Source organism: Euleptes europaea, chromosome 2 (genome assembly GCF_029931775.1).
Source record: "Euleptes europaea isolate rEulEur1 chromosome 2, rEulEur1.hap1, whole genome shotgun sequence".
In the NCBI taxonomy this organism is placed as follows: Eukaryota; Metazoa; Chordata; class Lepidosauria; order Squamata; family Sphaerodactylidae; genus Euleptes; species Euleptes europaea.
In genome coordinates this window covers 79,991,114-80,006,319 of record NC_079313.1, presented here as the reverse complement: position 1 = coordinate 80,006,319, position 15,206 = coordinate 79,991,114, and the positions used below count along the sequence as shown (strand labels likewise).

General features: G+C 46.3%; 1 protein-coding gene across 1 annotated transcript; it reads right to left on the bottom strand.

The window, feature by feature from the left end:
• Positions 1-904: 904 nt before the first annotated feature.
• Positions 905-8,731, bottom strand: HYI (hydroxypyruvate isomerase (putative)). The gene is made up of 8 exons (XM_056845114.1): positions 8,533-8,731; positions 5,483-5,594; positions 2,795-2,909; positions 2,310-2,388; positions 2,090-2,139; positions 1,802-1,871; positions 1,245-1,379; positions 905-986 (listed from the first exon to the last, which is right to left on the bottom strand). The coding sequence occupies exons 1-8, from the start codon at positions 8,729-8,731 to the stop codon at positions 913-915; spliced, it is 834 nt and encodes a 277-aa protein (XP_056701092.1). The 3' UTR covers positions 905-912.
• Between the last annotated feature and the right edge of the window lie 6,475 nt (positions 8,732-15,206).

Here is a 15,206-nt window from a genome sequence, read left to right as displayed (position 1 = left end):
TACGTTGTGTCAGCCTCTACCACAAACTGCTGCATTTGTCCCTGGGGCAAAAGCAGAACACGCTCCCACCTACACAGCTGTAGCATCTGTCTGGGTTGGTGGGTGGGATCGCTGCTGATTTCCTACCCCAGTCTTGTAGGCTACACGAATTAATTTTCCAAAGTTACTGATTCAGGCTTGGATGAGCTATATCATTAAGATCTGCCAGAGTCTTATGCTGGAGCCTAAGGCCTTGAGGTATACAGCAGTTAAGTTGTGTTTCTCCAAGGTAGGGCCTAGGGCTGTGGGGGAATGTAAGAAATTCAAGTAGCAACATGCTGAGCAGCATGAAGACACATCTGAAAACTAGAGATGCCTCTTGGAATACAGAGAATCTTATCGTATGGGGGGGCACTAGGTGGTACCAGAGAGCTTAGTTTGGAGACGAGGGTTTTCCTCCTTTGTAGCAGACGATTTCCATTCTTTACAGCAAGCAGAGGCAGGCTTGTAGTATTATCTACCAGTGAAAACTTAATTTTTCACTCCTACGTGGGTTAGCCCTTATAATTGTAATTAGAAAGGGGGGAGGGGGGAGCAGCTGCAGACAAACTACACTCCAAAAGAGCAAGGCAGAGAACTGTGAGTAGGAATGCCATCTGTTCACAAACACGAAGTGACATGGGAGTAGAGCTTTAGCAGTTCTGGGATCTCGGATGTACTAAATATACTAGCAGAGCCACTTTATTAGATGACAACAACATCCTGCTGCAACCGTGTGCCCACAGAGGGGTATATAACAAAGTGACATTTTAGGTAACTGATCCAGCACTGAGCTCGGCTTTTCCTCTCTTCCTTCATGTGACAGCGGAGGCTGCTGCTCCTTCCATCCTTGATGCGTTTCATTTTAGTTTTTTGGCCCCAGAGCTGAACTCCTCAGCTTCCGCCACCACACAGGCCCCGACTCTCCCAGTACAAGCGCAGCCAGCCAAGCCCCTTCACCGTGTCTCCTACAAGGGAAGCCATAAGTGTATTCATGAAACAGAAGTGCAGTCGAGAGTCAGGGCCTGTAAAAAGTCCTGTGGTATCCTTGAAGCGTCCATAAAGCCCATGCCCAGGGTAAGGAAAGGGCAGCTGGGATGCCACTGGCTGCACTGAGAGGCATTGGCAAGGCGAGCTGCTGCTTGTGGGTTCAGGGCTGCCTAAAACTCTCCATCTAGACCAGTCTGCTTCCCATTCCTCTTCCCCTGGGACAAAGGCAGGCTCACCTGCAGGAGCATACTCGCATCCTATATAGCCACTGTAACCCATTGACTCCAGAAGCTGGAAGAGGTAGGGGAAGTCTAATTCTCCAGGGCTGTCAGGCTCATGCCGTCCTGGTACCTGAGCAATCTGAACGTGTCCTGCAGAGGAAGACATCTGTCAAAATCATGCTGCATTTAGGCCCACCACTGGTCCTTTTGCTTAAATACCTCCATAACACCAAGGCACAAGGGGTTGCAGTTTTGAAGAGGGCACTGACTACAGACACAAGCCTGGAAGAGTGAAGGGGCAGGTTGTGAACTCTTACAATGGTTGAACACATGAAGCTGCCATATACTGAATCAGACCCTTGGTCCATCAAAGTCAGTATTGTCTACTCAGACCGGCAGCCTCTCTCCAGGGTCTCAGGCGGAGGTCTTTCACATCACCTACTTGCCTGGTCCCTTTAACTGGAGATGCCAGGGATTGAACCTGGGACCTTCTGCATGCCAAGCAGATGCTCAACCACTGAACCCCAGCCCCTCCCCTTTCTAGACATTCAACTCCACCTTCTCTTCCTTACCAAGAATTGGGAAATATGTTTCCAGGTTCTGAGTCAGATTCCCATCCATGATTTGGCAATGGAAAATGTCCTGTGGAGCAAATATCAGAATTTACAGGTCTTTGGTCCGAAGCCAGCACAAGTACACCAGCCTGCTTCTCTGCCAGAATTCAGTGTCTCCCCAGGCCTCCGGTTATGGGCCATATGCTGTGCCAATCAGCCAGCTACGCCCAGCCTGTGCCACTGGCTGCAGCTAATGTACGAAACTAGAACTCACTTAGGTAACTACTCTTCAAATGCAGGACTCACCAGTTGCAACTTCAAGTTGTTGCTTCCCACTTTCTTCAAGATGGCAGCAGCTGAAGGAATACAGGCAACCAGTATCATCAGTATTGCGATTCCAGAAAGGAATCATCTACCCTCCTGACTTTCCCCATCTCAGGGTCCCAGTAACGTCTTTTCAGTCCTGGAACAACTTTTTAAAAAACCACCCTCACCTGCAAAAGGGATACCTTAAGCCTTGGCGTACCTTGATGGGGGGTGGTCAAGAAGTAACGGGGATCAGTAATCCGGCTGTTAATGGGCTCCAATAGCCCAGTCAGGTTTTGCTGCAAAACCAGATAGAAAAAAAAATTGGGAATGCAGCCCCTCACAGCCCTATTAACTTGCAAAGGAGGGGGAAACTTGGCACTGGGCTTTCCCTCCCCTTGTGTCTTGGGCCTGGTTCAGCTGAATGACGAAGTCTTACCCATTCCCAGTCCCTTAATCTCTCCCTTTTCTAAACCCTAACCAGCATTCCTCCTCTGTGTGCTCCCACTTACAGTGCCTGAGGTTAATTAACAACTGGGTGGATCTTTTCCAAGCAGGTCTTGCCGTCCTTTGACCATTTAGTTTCTCTTTTATGGGGCTGGTTTTCAGGAGGGCTCCTACTGCCCTATGAAACCAATTCTCACAGGGTCCTTTGCCCAGCCCCTAAGAAACACTGCTATGTAATTGTATCCACCCAATCCCTACCTGAGCCAGGATGTCAGCAGCATATCTGAGATTCTCGATGAATGTGGCTTCCATCTCAGCAGACACAGCCTCCCGCTCAGCCCCCTCAGGAAGCCGCCCAGCCAGAAGGTGGATCCTACAAGCACAGGGGCAGATCAGGGTGGAAGTGAAGTTGTGCCAGCAGACTCTAGCATGGGCTGAGAGGCAGAAGTGGATTTTTTTGTCCTCAGATCAAAACAGACAACTACTGTAGGGCAACTTCAGCGAAAGCTGTCTGCTGCACTGACCTATGAAGTAACCCTTTGCAATGGATAACTAACATCACCTTGCCTCTCCAAGGCTTTTAATGTGAAGTCAGCCGACAAATGCAGGATGATGCAGGCATTACAAGAGAATCTAAAATGTTCACCTTTGCAGTGCATGTACTGCTTCCTAACCATTATTCTAACCATCACCGAGTTTACAGAATCAGACTGGCATTCATTAATCCAGAAAATGAATTGGGCGTGGGGGGGGGGGGGAGATTAAAATAGCCTTGCCACTTTGTTGTGCTTTCTCCCCAAACAGCCTAGACAAGGCAGTAACTTTGTGCAGAGATGCAGAACTAGTAATGGTTTTGAGAGTGTCTGGAACAGTCCTAGACACCTGCCACTTGTGCTCAGGGTAGCGTTAGCTGCCCAGCTTCTCTTTATTAGCGTTGAGCCAATACTGCATGCTGCCACCCACCCCCCAACTGGAGGGCCTGATTTGGCCCACCCCACTTTCTCCAACCATCCCCTTGGCTGCATTGTCAAACGGCACCCCTGTCAAGCAGCAGATGCTCATGCCAACTTGGGAGGTGCCTGGCTCACAGGGACAAACAGCCTCCTTCATGCATAAAGCGCTGTTATACTGCCCCCAGAGAACAGAAGACTTTAAAAATGGTAATACATCTTATTAGCGCTCCTTGGTTTGTGAATGCATAAATAAGTTTATTAAGACAGAAACACTTTATCAGGAAGGTTGACAAAATAGCTAGTTTACATACTGTATTTCTCAGAGGCGCAGTTTTCAAGAACTAGGCTGAGGTCTGGGTTGGGGGAGAGCATGAAAGGGAGCTCTGAGTCTCCACTACCCCTTCAGCACTTGGTATCGCACTGTGGGGGAAGAATTTCTCTTCGTTTTGTGTTCTCTTTTTGCTTCCTCTTGCTTTGTTCTCTTGCCCATGCGCTCCTGTTCTCAGCCACTCCCTGTGTCTAGACCAAGTTGCCATTTTCCATCTTAAGCCATTTTCCTGCTTTCTGGCCTCTTCAAAAATCCAAGTTTTGCACAAAGAGCATAAAGGGCCGGAAACAATCTGGTGGCCTCTTTCCACCTCCCACTCTCATTCCTCCTTGAAGTAGCCTTGTCTCTCTCCCCACCATCTTTGCCTATCCATGTTCCTAAGGCTTCTTTTACATGGGCAGTTTCCTACAGAATCTTCCTAGGAAGAATCCATCCCTGGAACTATTCATAACGAAACGCTTGCATTGCAGCTGCTTATGTTAATTTGATGTAATTAACGAGGGAATTGCCTGCAGTAACCAGTGCCCAAGATTCAATTACAGTACAAAGATTTCCTTGCAGATTAGGCCTTGGCCGAAGAGAACGGAGGAATGGCCCTCTACTTTCACTGAACTGTGGAATGGATCACAGTCTGTTTCCTTAACAAGCGCAAAAATAAACTTTCCTTATTCCCTACCCTTTATTATGAAGGCCCCAGGCTATGAGATGGGAATGGGGAGCAAAAAGCAATTAATTTGCTTTATAAAAGTGACCAGGTCCCTATGGGACCAGGACCTTAAGGAATTCCGCAGGGCCTGCAAGACTGAGCTATTTCGCTAGGCCTATGGTTGAGGTCAGCCACGGTTTTTACTATAAATGCTCGTCTCCCACCCACCTCTTTTATTGATTTTTTTGATTACTGGGGGTACTGACTTGTTACTTTTGCTGCAGTTTTATGTTTCGTTAAGGGCACCAAATGAAATGAAATGAGATAGACATTTATATTTGATATTTAATAGTGGATTTTATGGGGCAACTTTATATTTAAGAATGTTTTAAAATGATGGAAATATGTTTTTAATGTGTTGTGTGCCACCCCGAGCCCAGCTTTCGCTTTGGAGGGCAGGATATAAATTTAATAAAAAAATAATGATATAGTGGTTAGAGTATACTGTTGGACTGCAACCTGATATAGTGGTTAGAGTAGAGGACTAAGATTTAGGAGGCCCAGTTTTGAAACCCCACTCTGCTATTAAAGCTTGCTGGGTGACCCTGGCCCAGACACACACACACACTCAACTTGGCCTACCTCACAAGGCTGTTGTGAAGATAAAATGGAGAAGAGGAGAATGATGTAACTTGCTTTGGGTCTTCATTGGAGAGAAGATGGGGACTATGAATTAAATAAACGATGCCAGACAAGGTAAGGACTGGGTGGCCGTATCCACTTTCCTGGCCAAGAAATAATCTCAGCACCTTTTTATTTTATTCCCCCAGCAGCGCTGTGATGTAAAGGAAAGCCTTGTGAATGATCTCTCAGTAAAGTAACAACCCCAGGATGATTCTGCTCTGGTTATTCCTGCACACAGCAATGCCCCTGTTGAGCACAACTGGGCCAGGCTGATATTGATATATGTAGGAACTCACCCACTATTGGTTTAGTACACATCTTAAAGATAATATTACCTTGGACACTGCAGGGTCTTGGCATACTGCACCGCCAAGGCCAGGGCCTCTCGGAATTCATGCTGGCGGCCAGGCACGGCGCCTAGGCCCCTGTCACCTTTTTCTTCATTTCCTGAGAAAAAGAGCAGTAAACAGTCTCAAGCCTCAAGGGTGGCAGGGCACACAGCAAATCACATTGCGCCTGAGGGTAACAATCTCTAGTAGAAAAGGATATGTGACATATATGACACCTGCCGTCTCTAATGCAGCAAGTGCCATATACATAGGCTTTTGCATATGGACGCAGATTTGAGGCAAGAGGAGAGTGAGTTCTTGGCAGGCAGCAGGGTTGCCACTCAGGGTAACAGTCAAGCTGGCAGGGAAAGCTTCCTTTTAGCTTGCAGTAGGTACGATGTTGGTCATTATTATCTTGGACATCATGATACAGGTGGACAGGACAAGAGGGGAGAAAGCGGCACACGGTCAACACCTACAGTTGGCAGTGCTGGTCAAACTTTTCTCAGTTAGAGGTAAGTAGGCAGATAGAAAGATTAATTGATTAATTATCACGGCTTTAGCCAGAAAAGATACAAATCTTATCAAGAAGTTAGATGTAATAAAATGTGATATGATATTCTGCAATACAAGATGGCAGCACCGAGGCTCCTTCTTTCTTTCTTTTTTAATTTAAAGTTTTATTGAGATATGCAAGATGTTACAGAATATATCACAATATACAACACATACAAAGAAGCACAGTGTACAAAAAAGTGAAGAAAAAAAAGAAAAAGTGAAACGTAAAACATTACAGAAACTGACTTCCAACTCTCCTCATACAGGCCAGAATATTATTATATATATTATTTATTTTGTGAATAACACTTTAATTTAATCTGTTGTTACTTTAATTAATTAGCTATTTTCACCTTAGTCTGCATTTTAATAAGTTCAGGTTCTAAAACCTAGGGTCATTTTTCTATCCCTGACTGATTTATATATGTTGACCATACCTTCCATTCTAAATTAAAGTCGGAAACTCAGTTATCTTCTATATATTTACTTAACTTGGTTATCTTGGCCAGTTCCATACCTTTCCGATGCCATTCATGCAATGTGGGTACTTCTGTTCTCCGTTTTTTTTGCCCATATAATTCTTGCCGCTGTTGTTAAACATCTAAAGATATCTCCCAACTGTTTTTCTAATGTCCTATCTAAAATACTCAGTAAATACATTTCCGGTTCGAGTGGAATTTTTACTCCAATGACTTTAGGAATTTCCTCATGAATACCTTTCCCAAAAAAATTTTCATCTTGCTACAACTCCACCATTGGTGGGGAGAGGTTCCTTCTTAATGGACAGAAGCTTTGTGACAATGGGCAGAATGCCCACTCTGCCACGGAAGCTGGCTGGGTGACCTTGGGCGAGTCACACACCCTCATAATAGCCTACCTCACAGGGTTGTTGTGAGGAATAAAAGGGAGGGGAAGAGAATGATGGCCCTGGGTCCCCACTGGGGAGAAAGGCAGGATATAAATAAAGTAAATAAATAAACCAAGTGAAGCGCCCCCCACCTCTTCCCCGGAAAAGGCAGGAAAGTTTCACCTGTGCACTTCTGCTAGGGTTGCCACCGGCGGGAGGTATGGGGGCGGGGCCTGAGGAGGGTGTTGGATGCAATAACTACTCCCCTGTTCACTGGCTAGATTTACCATGAACAGAGATGACTTAAGATCTTTTTTTTTTTAATAGAAGCAAGAGGTATTTTTTTATTTATGCTAGCGTAAGAGAGAATGTGGGTCTCCCGACCTAAAATACACCTTTGAATTATTATACAAAATGGAGAGTTATATATACACTTTTAGAGTCTTTTGTTAGATTAGATTTTATCTTACGTAGACTACAAACGCCCCACAACACAGCTCGAGCTCACCTTTCTAATTAGCTCATACCCTGTTTTTGGGTACTATCTTGTATCAAGCACCAACGCAAACTTTTGTTAAGCTATACTGTTCCCTACTGGCCTATATCGGTAACCACAGCCTACAAGTATTAAAACAAGATAAACTGAAATTCTGTACTTCCCACAAGGGCGGGCTTTGGGGAGGGGAGGGGCTTCAATGCCATAGTGTCCAATGGCCAAAGCGGCCACGATCTCTATCGGCTGGAGATCAGCTGTAACAGCAGGAGATCTCCAGCTCCTACCTGGAGGCTGTGTAAAAAATACTCACAATACTGGTAACCAAAAGCTAAGAGGAAAAACCCCAGCACAACTCAATATATTCAACAATTCATTAACAACGTGCTAACAATGAAAAACAACCACAAGGTGTACAAATACATACAATTATTTACAACTGATTATCACAAGCCTAACAGCAAAGCGCCAACTAATTTTTGACATTGTTGACCACGTGGATTAGAATATTTTTTGCCTCGGATAGACTTTTGGACTTTGCTATTAGGCTTGTGATAATCAACTGTAAATAACTGTATATATTTGTACACCCTGCGGTTGTTTTTCACTGTTAGCACGTTGTTAATGAATTGTTGAATATATTGAGTTGTGCTGGGGGGTTTTCCCCCCTACCTGGAGGCTGGCAACCCTAACTTCTGCCTTTTCTACAAGGGACGAAAAGGTGCCCCCCCCCTCTCCGCGACATAGGGCGAAAACGCACGGGCGCTTGAGCCTCCTTTCTTCCCTGTTCCAGCCAGGATCCAGCCAGGATCGAACGCACGGACGTTCTTCCCTGTTCCAGCCAGGATCGAACGCACGAACGTTCCAGGATCGAACGCGCGAACGTTCTTCCCTGTTCCAGCCAGGATTCAGCCAGGATCGAACGCACGACGGTGCGTTCGATCCTGGCTGGAACAGGGAAGAACGTTCGTGCGTTCGATCCTGACTGAACCCTGGCTGGAACAGGGAAGAAAGGAGGCTCAAGCGACCGTGCGCTTTCGCCCTCTTTGGCCCCTAATGTCGCGGGAGGGAAGGGGGTCTTCAGGCCAAGGGATTCGAGGGCTATGGAGGAGGAGGCGGCGGCGGAGGCGAGCCCGACCGTGGGTGGCGCAGGGGTACCTGACGGGGTGTTGAGCAGGACCAGCTCCAGCCCGGCCCGGGCCGCCGCCGCCCGCAGCTCCGGCGCGCTGCAGGCGTAAGGGGAGCCCAGCTCGGCCGCCCGGAATCCGGCCCGCGCCGCGGCCTCGACGCGCTGGGGCAGCGTCGCCTGCTCCTGGAACATCCAGGCCAGGTTGGCGGCGAAGCGCAGCGGAGCCATGAGCGCCTTCCCCCCCACCCCGGCCCCGAGGGCGAGCGCGGCAGAGCCCCTGGCCCCGTTCCGCCCGCCAGGCCAGCAGTCGAGACCTCGAGGCGGAGTCTCCGTTCCGGGGCTTGGGCGGAGGAGGAGTCGCGGCTGCGGAGGAGGGCCGTGCGCAGGGAGAGCGGCCCCGTCCGGGGCCCCTACCCATCCTTGTGCGCCATTGCTAGCCAGTTTCCAAAAACAGATGTCTTGTAGAAAAAAACCAAAAGCCTGATGCATCCCTACAAAACTTTTTATAAGACAGTATAATTAATTATATCCCGTAGCATTGTTGTGGTACTTCTCTTAATTTTTTTTTTTAATATATATATAAATGGTCAGTTGCATTTTTTTCAAGAAATGTAATGCCCAGATATAAGGGCTGGTTTAGAACACTATGTATTCATAGGCACACACATGGAAGCTTTGGGAAGCTGGCATCCGGGAGCCATGAACCAACCAATCATGCTCTCTGTGCCTGGTACCGCCTTGCCCCAGCAGAGAGCTCTGGGTTACGTTCATCTTCCGGAATGTGGTTTCTGCTTACCAAGCTCACAAGATCAGGCACTCACTGAGTGACGCCTTCAGCCAATGTCTATAGGTTGTGCTGGTTGGAGTGGGGTGGACACTTGATGTGCATTGGTGCTTTTGTGTATCAATCTGCTTGTCAGCAGCCATGGGCCTGCCCCATGCGAATGCATAAATGATACTGACTTTCCTTTTGTCTCTCGGGTGAGTAACTGCATCTTATTTGTGGGTTATTTCACCCCAGGGTCTGTGTTTAGCTAAATAAAGAACTGTTCCTTTAACCTCCTCCTAGTTGTCTTCATTGGACTCTATAAGACTACTAGGCATTTCAGAAACTAATTGGTTTTAAATGGTGCCCCTCAGGCCAGTTCTGCGCCCCTCTCTTGAGGTCTGCGCCCTACGCAACCACCTAGTTCGCCTAATGGCCCTGCTTAAGCTATTGTAGCATTTGGCCTCTGCTTATGTCAGCTCTTGCCTTTCTGGGCGACTCACGAGTGATTCTGCTCTCTCTTTATGGCACGTGTTTCGTTTGCAGAACGTCTGCACAGACCCAAGCTTCAGCCACCCTAGGCCCAATCGAAAGCCAGCTTCCCCAGAGCAAGAGCAATGAAGCTCTTTTGGAATGGGTGAACGCACTTCTCTGTGCCATTAGCGCTGCCCACAAGCATTCGACCTACCTTCTCGCTCACCTGGTAACGGGGGCTCACGCTCCCTCGTCACTGTCTGCAAACGTGCATTGCAATTTCTTAGCACTGCCCACAGATTCCCATCTTCTCTATCTCGCCACTGCCTCTTCATACACACCACCATCACCTTTTTACCACCTGCTGTGGAGATTGTTCCCAAGGGCTGGGCAAACGTTTTCTTGGATCCTATCTTTTCTATCCTGACGGGGTCTTCTGTCCCAAAAATGGAAGATGCTGGACTTTCATTGTGGGATGATTGGCCCCGCTGCCCTAAGCAATCCTGATTGCCAGTTCACTTCAGCTGTACCTAAGTTTCCATCTAGGCATTAGGAAGAATTTTCTAACAGAGCAGTTCTTCAGTGGAACAGGCTTCCTCAGGAGGTGGTGAGCTCTCCTTCCCTGGAGGTTTTTAAGCAGAGGCTAGATGGCCATCTGTCAGCAATGCTGATTCTATGACCTTAGGCAGTTCATGAGAGCGAGGGCATTTTGGCCATCTTCTGGGCATGGGGTATGGGTCACTGGGGGTGTGTGGGGGAGGTAGTTTGGAATTTCCTGCATTGTGCAGGGGGCTGGACTAGATGACCTTGGTGGTCCCTTCCAACTCTATGATTCTACCTTTTGGGCTCAGTAAATGAACCCTCAGACATAAGCAGGGTTTTAATATGACACAAAATGAAGCAGCCATTTTCTGCAGAGGATTCTAGAATGATGCCATTTTCCTGCCCCTGCTGTCTGTCTCTTTGTATCGCTTTTTTTAAGGCCTTCCATCTTTTACTTGAGATGTGAAAATGTGTAGGGCAGTATGAAGTATAAGGAAATCAGATAACTCTTTAGAAAGGCAAGTTTCTTTCATCCAGAGGGTTCACTTTCCATGACCCTCTTATAAAGAAAAATCATAGAATCACAAAGCAAGAACAGACTAAAACCAATATCACATGTACACTGTAAAGCAGAGGAAAGCTGAAATGCCTTTGTCCGTCAACCTTCCTGTATGGTGATAAATCGATTCAGGATCCTGGTACAAGCACACTTAAAATTGCCTTTCTGTTTTTCCACACATGGACACCTACTGTGGGAGAGGGGCTGAAAAGCACTTTAAGTGGTATGTGTGATGTCAATTCAGTTTATCTAGTTCGATACCACTCCAAGACCAACCAGCCTGCACACTTCAGGCTAGAGTGTGCTGCAAACAAAAAACAGACATACTGGAAAACCAAAAGCCCCAGATAGCTCACACAAGCAAGCCAAATCCAGATTTATGCACAAACTAAGTAAACTATAGTTTAGGGCCTCATATTATGAGCAGCCTCTAAATACATAACTAAATTATCATCTTTGGTATCCCTGTGGGGAACTTTGGAGAGGGTCGCTTATGTGTACCACGTTTAATGAGAAAGTGGACTTTACAAGATAGGGAGATGGAAAAGTAGAACTAACGAAGAATCCGAAACGGCCATCTGTTGTCTGCTGATCTTCCTGCACCTACAAAAGGAATATAATTATGGACATTACGGATTATGGACTATGAGAAGGGATTCTATACCCTATAAATCCTTGCTTGTATATTAAGTTTGTATTTTGATTTTTGTTATAGGCATATAGCATTCTGGCCATAGGAGCCAGAGGTTTGGGTGTTCTTTTGAAGAGCTTATTGTTTGTAATTTATGGTGTAGCCGTGTATCTGTTATAGCCAGCTGTGTCAAAATTCATTCGACAAACAAAAAACAGGCATCCTGGAAAACCAATAGCCCCAGATAGCTCACACAAGCAAGCAAACCCAGATTTATGCACAAACTAGTTTAGGGCCTCATATGAGCAGCCTCTAAAAACATGACTAAATTATCACCTTTGATAACGCTTTGGGGCCTCTTAAATTTGGCATAATTTAGGGCTTCAGCATGTCTTAACCTAGTTCAGGCCAAAGCACACATTGTAAGAAAAGGTGAAAATCCATTCCCTTCTGCAAACGACTGCCTGGCAGGCATACTCACACACACCCTTTCTTCCAAATAATTTTTTGTTGTCAAGGGCATCTCAGAGGCATGTTTGTAAAGGCTGAGCCTAAGGCTCTTTGCTCAGAACCCCGCAAGACTGCACACCCTCCTAACCATGCACTTTGCAATTCTTAGCTGCTCTGCGGCACTGCCGTACCCAGTCTGTGCTTTGCATTTTGCGCACGGCTCCTCTGTGGCCCGATGCATGCTGTTTGTTTGCTTTGAAGTGATGTATAATCTGCGCTGATAATTAAAGAACGTCATTCCAGGGTTAGTATTTATTGATACCAATTTAACTCGCCTCATACATCAAACACCAACCATCCACTGAAATCCCTGGTGAATTCCTGCATCCCAGAGACCTTGTTTTTATTACCCAGAACTGACAGGAATGGCTTTTGGGGCATTGGCTCTTCTGCTTTGCCTCACCTTCGTGTTGCCCATCTTTTCTTTCTTCAGGATTGCAGGCTGATAAAAAAAGGGGCCTGCTCCAAGGTGATATGTCCTGTTTTGCAATTATTACATACTATATATCAGCAGCAAGGCAAGTTAATACAGCCCAGGAGGGAAGAAGCTGGGGGACATGGGGGATGTTGTATTGTGGTGCTTCTCGATAAGGATTTTTGAAGTGCCAGATGTGCTGATTCAGAGCACCTGATGCCCCCAAGTCATAGATGGTGCCAGTCCCCTAGCTGATCCTTACTAGTGCACATGGCAGACCAGGAGATCAGGAGCACCAGAACGAGATGGCATCCAAACACAGAATTGCCCCCAGGGACTCTACACAAACCCTGCATGTAGCTTTGCCCCTCTTTTCCTCCTCCTTCCAACACAACTTCCTCTTCATATGATTTAATGCTTATTTCAGGTCAGTAGCATCAGAGGAACCCGCCGTCTCAGCACAGCCTCAGCTATGGGGTTGCAAGGTACTGTTTGCAACAATATAGCTGCAATGGGTCTAGGGTTGCCACCCTCCAGGTAGTAGCAGATAGAGATCAGTTCCCCTGGAGAAAATGGCCGCTTTGGCAATTGGACTCTATGGAATTGAAGTCCCTCCCCAAACCTCACCCTCCTCCTGCTCCGCCCCCAAAACCTCCCACCAGTGGCAAAGAGGGACCTGGCAACCTTAAGCGGGACTTTAAGATAAAGTTACACCTCTGTTCACAAAGACCAAACCCTTCAGTCCTCTGCATAATGACAACTTTAATTCATAAGAATGGAACAAGGGCATTGCTGGCTTGGGCCCAGGAGCCGTTAAGCCCAGTATACTTCTGGGAGTTCAGAAGCAAGATTTCAGAACCTACCCCTATTGCTTGTCAACAGCATCTAGTATTCTGAGGTGCATGGATCTCAAGCATAAAACTGCAGTCTTGTCCTTTTCCCTTGTTCCATAGATATTTTAAATCAAGAACAACATTTATCCCCTGCCGCTGCCAATTTACAAAACCTTATCTCACATCACTTTATCTAGAGTGCCCTCTGGAACATCTATTTGTGTGTTTGATCAGGGCACCTGAATAGAAACAGTCTATAATTTGTGACACCTTTCTCCAACATCTTTATATGCAAATGCTAGTTTCTGTCATCACATGTATTTTTAAATTAATATTCTGTCCACCTAATAGTTTTAGGGGAGGGAAGGTGGTATGAGATAGCCCGATCTCGTCAGATCTTGGAAGGTAAGCAGGGTCAGTACTTGGAAGGGAGACCACCAAGGAAGACGCTGCAGAGGAAGGCAATGGCAAACCACCTCTGCTTCTCACTTGCCTTGAAAGCCCCTTGCTGGGGTCAGCAGAAGTTGGCTGCAACTTGACAGCAATTTACACACACACACACACACACACACACACACACAGGTTTTAGAGTTAACCTTCTAGATCTGATAGTACAAAATGTGAAATTAAGTGATTTCTGCTTCCCAGCAACACCATTTTATATGTTCATTGCATATATCAGGTCATAGAAAGAACTGTATGTTCCAGAAATCCTATGTGTGCACCAGTACTTTGCCATAAACTGAAACAGAGGTAGCTAGGTGTTGCTTTAATATGTTATCTCGGATCATGGTGGGAATAACTACAATATATAGGAGATATATATAGGACACCAAAACAAAATCCAAAAGAGGAAGGCAGCAGGCAATGCAGTTTATTTAGACTTTCAAAACATTTCCCAGAGAACACTACAGAAGTAATTGGCAAAAATTCTCCAACAGTTGCGAACTAGCAGGAGACATATTGTCCCATATAATTTTGTGTATGTTTGTCAACTCTCCCCTTATCTTGATTAACAATACAGAGAGCATAGAGGTTAGCGACTTGGAATCTCTAAGCTCAGTTTGGCCAATCAATGCCACCTGCCCACAGACCATCTTCGCTATATCTCCTCTGTCTCTTGGCATTCTACTTGTTTGCCTGCTGCCAATATAGCAGCCACATAGGCAGCTGGGCCTAAAAACAACAACAACCCTGCCAGCATATACGTAAGAAAAGCAAGGAAAAATTCTAGAAAATAGTAACCACCCATGAGTTTGCCTGTTAATTCTGGATTATTCAGAAGCAAAGGAGGTGAGGGGCATGGATGCTTGCCACGTGATGGTTCCTCTTAGAATAAGCTTTATGCACGCATGGAGCAGAATGGCATTTCAACCAACCACAAAAGAGAGGGGAAGATGGAGGATCTCACAAGAGTAACAGAAGTGAGCGCAATTTCAGTGAAGGGTTTACCACATGTTGTTTGCAGGTGAATCTTTCCTTAGGCGGTACAGTGTGGTCTGTCAGCCCAGTGCCTAGCCCTAGGCAATCCTGTCAGCCTGTTCAGGTACCAACAGCTGCCGTATGTTGTGCCTCTGTTGCCGTTTCTCTGATTCTCTTGGGGAACACAAAGACCCTAAATCACTCTGTGGACCTGCTCTCCTTTTCTTGGGACATGATTCCCTCTTGGTCCAGTAAGCATTGACAAGTGAATAATCAGCTGGGGGGTTTGTGTGCGGGTGTGTGTTTTGTTTTTTGCATTACCATCAGAGAGGTTAAAACAATTTCCTTCTTGACTCAGGGAGGCTCATTACGACATTGTATGAGAGCCCCTGCAGTGACGGAATAACCGCAGTATAATTATGTAACTAGCGTAACAGCTTGCCGGGATGTATTGTTTGGAATTGATTCACTACAATTGGTATGGTGCTTTCATCACCACACAAGGTTGGGCTATTGTTCTCTGATGCTGGGGGAAAGCTGGTAAGCATGT

Bases quoted from the DNA above. Each gene is read 5' to 3' on its own strand.
- HYI (XM_056845114.1), bottom strand. From the start codon at position 8,731: ATGGCTCCGCTGCGCTTCGCCGCCAACCTGGCCTGGATGTTCCAGGAG. The intron at 2,389-2,794 runs GTAGGGATTGGG...CTGGTTTTGCAG, and splicing joins CTGCTGACATCCTGGCTCAG to CAAAACCTGACTGGGCTATT. The intron at 1,872-2,089 runs GTGAGTCCTGCA...TTTGCTCCACAG, and splicing joins ACAACTTGAAGTTGCAACTG to GACATTTTCCATTGCCAAAT.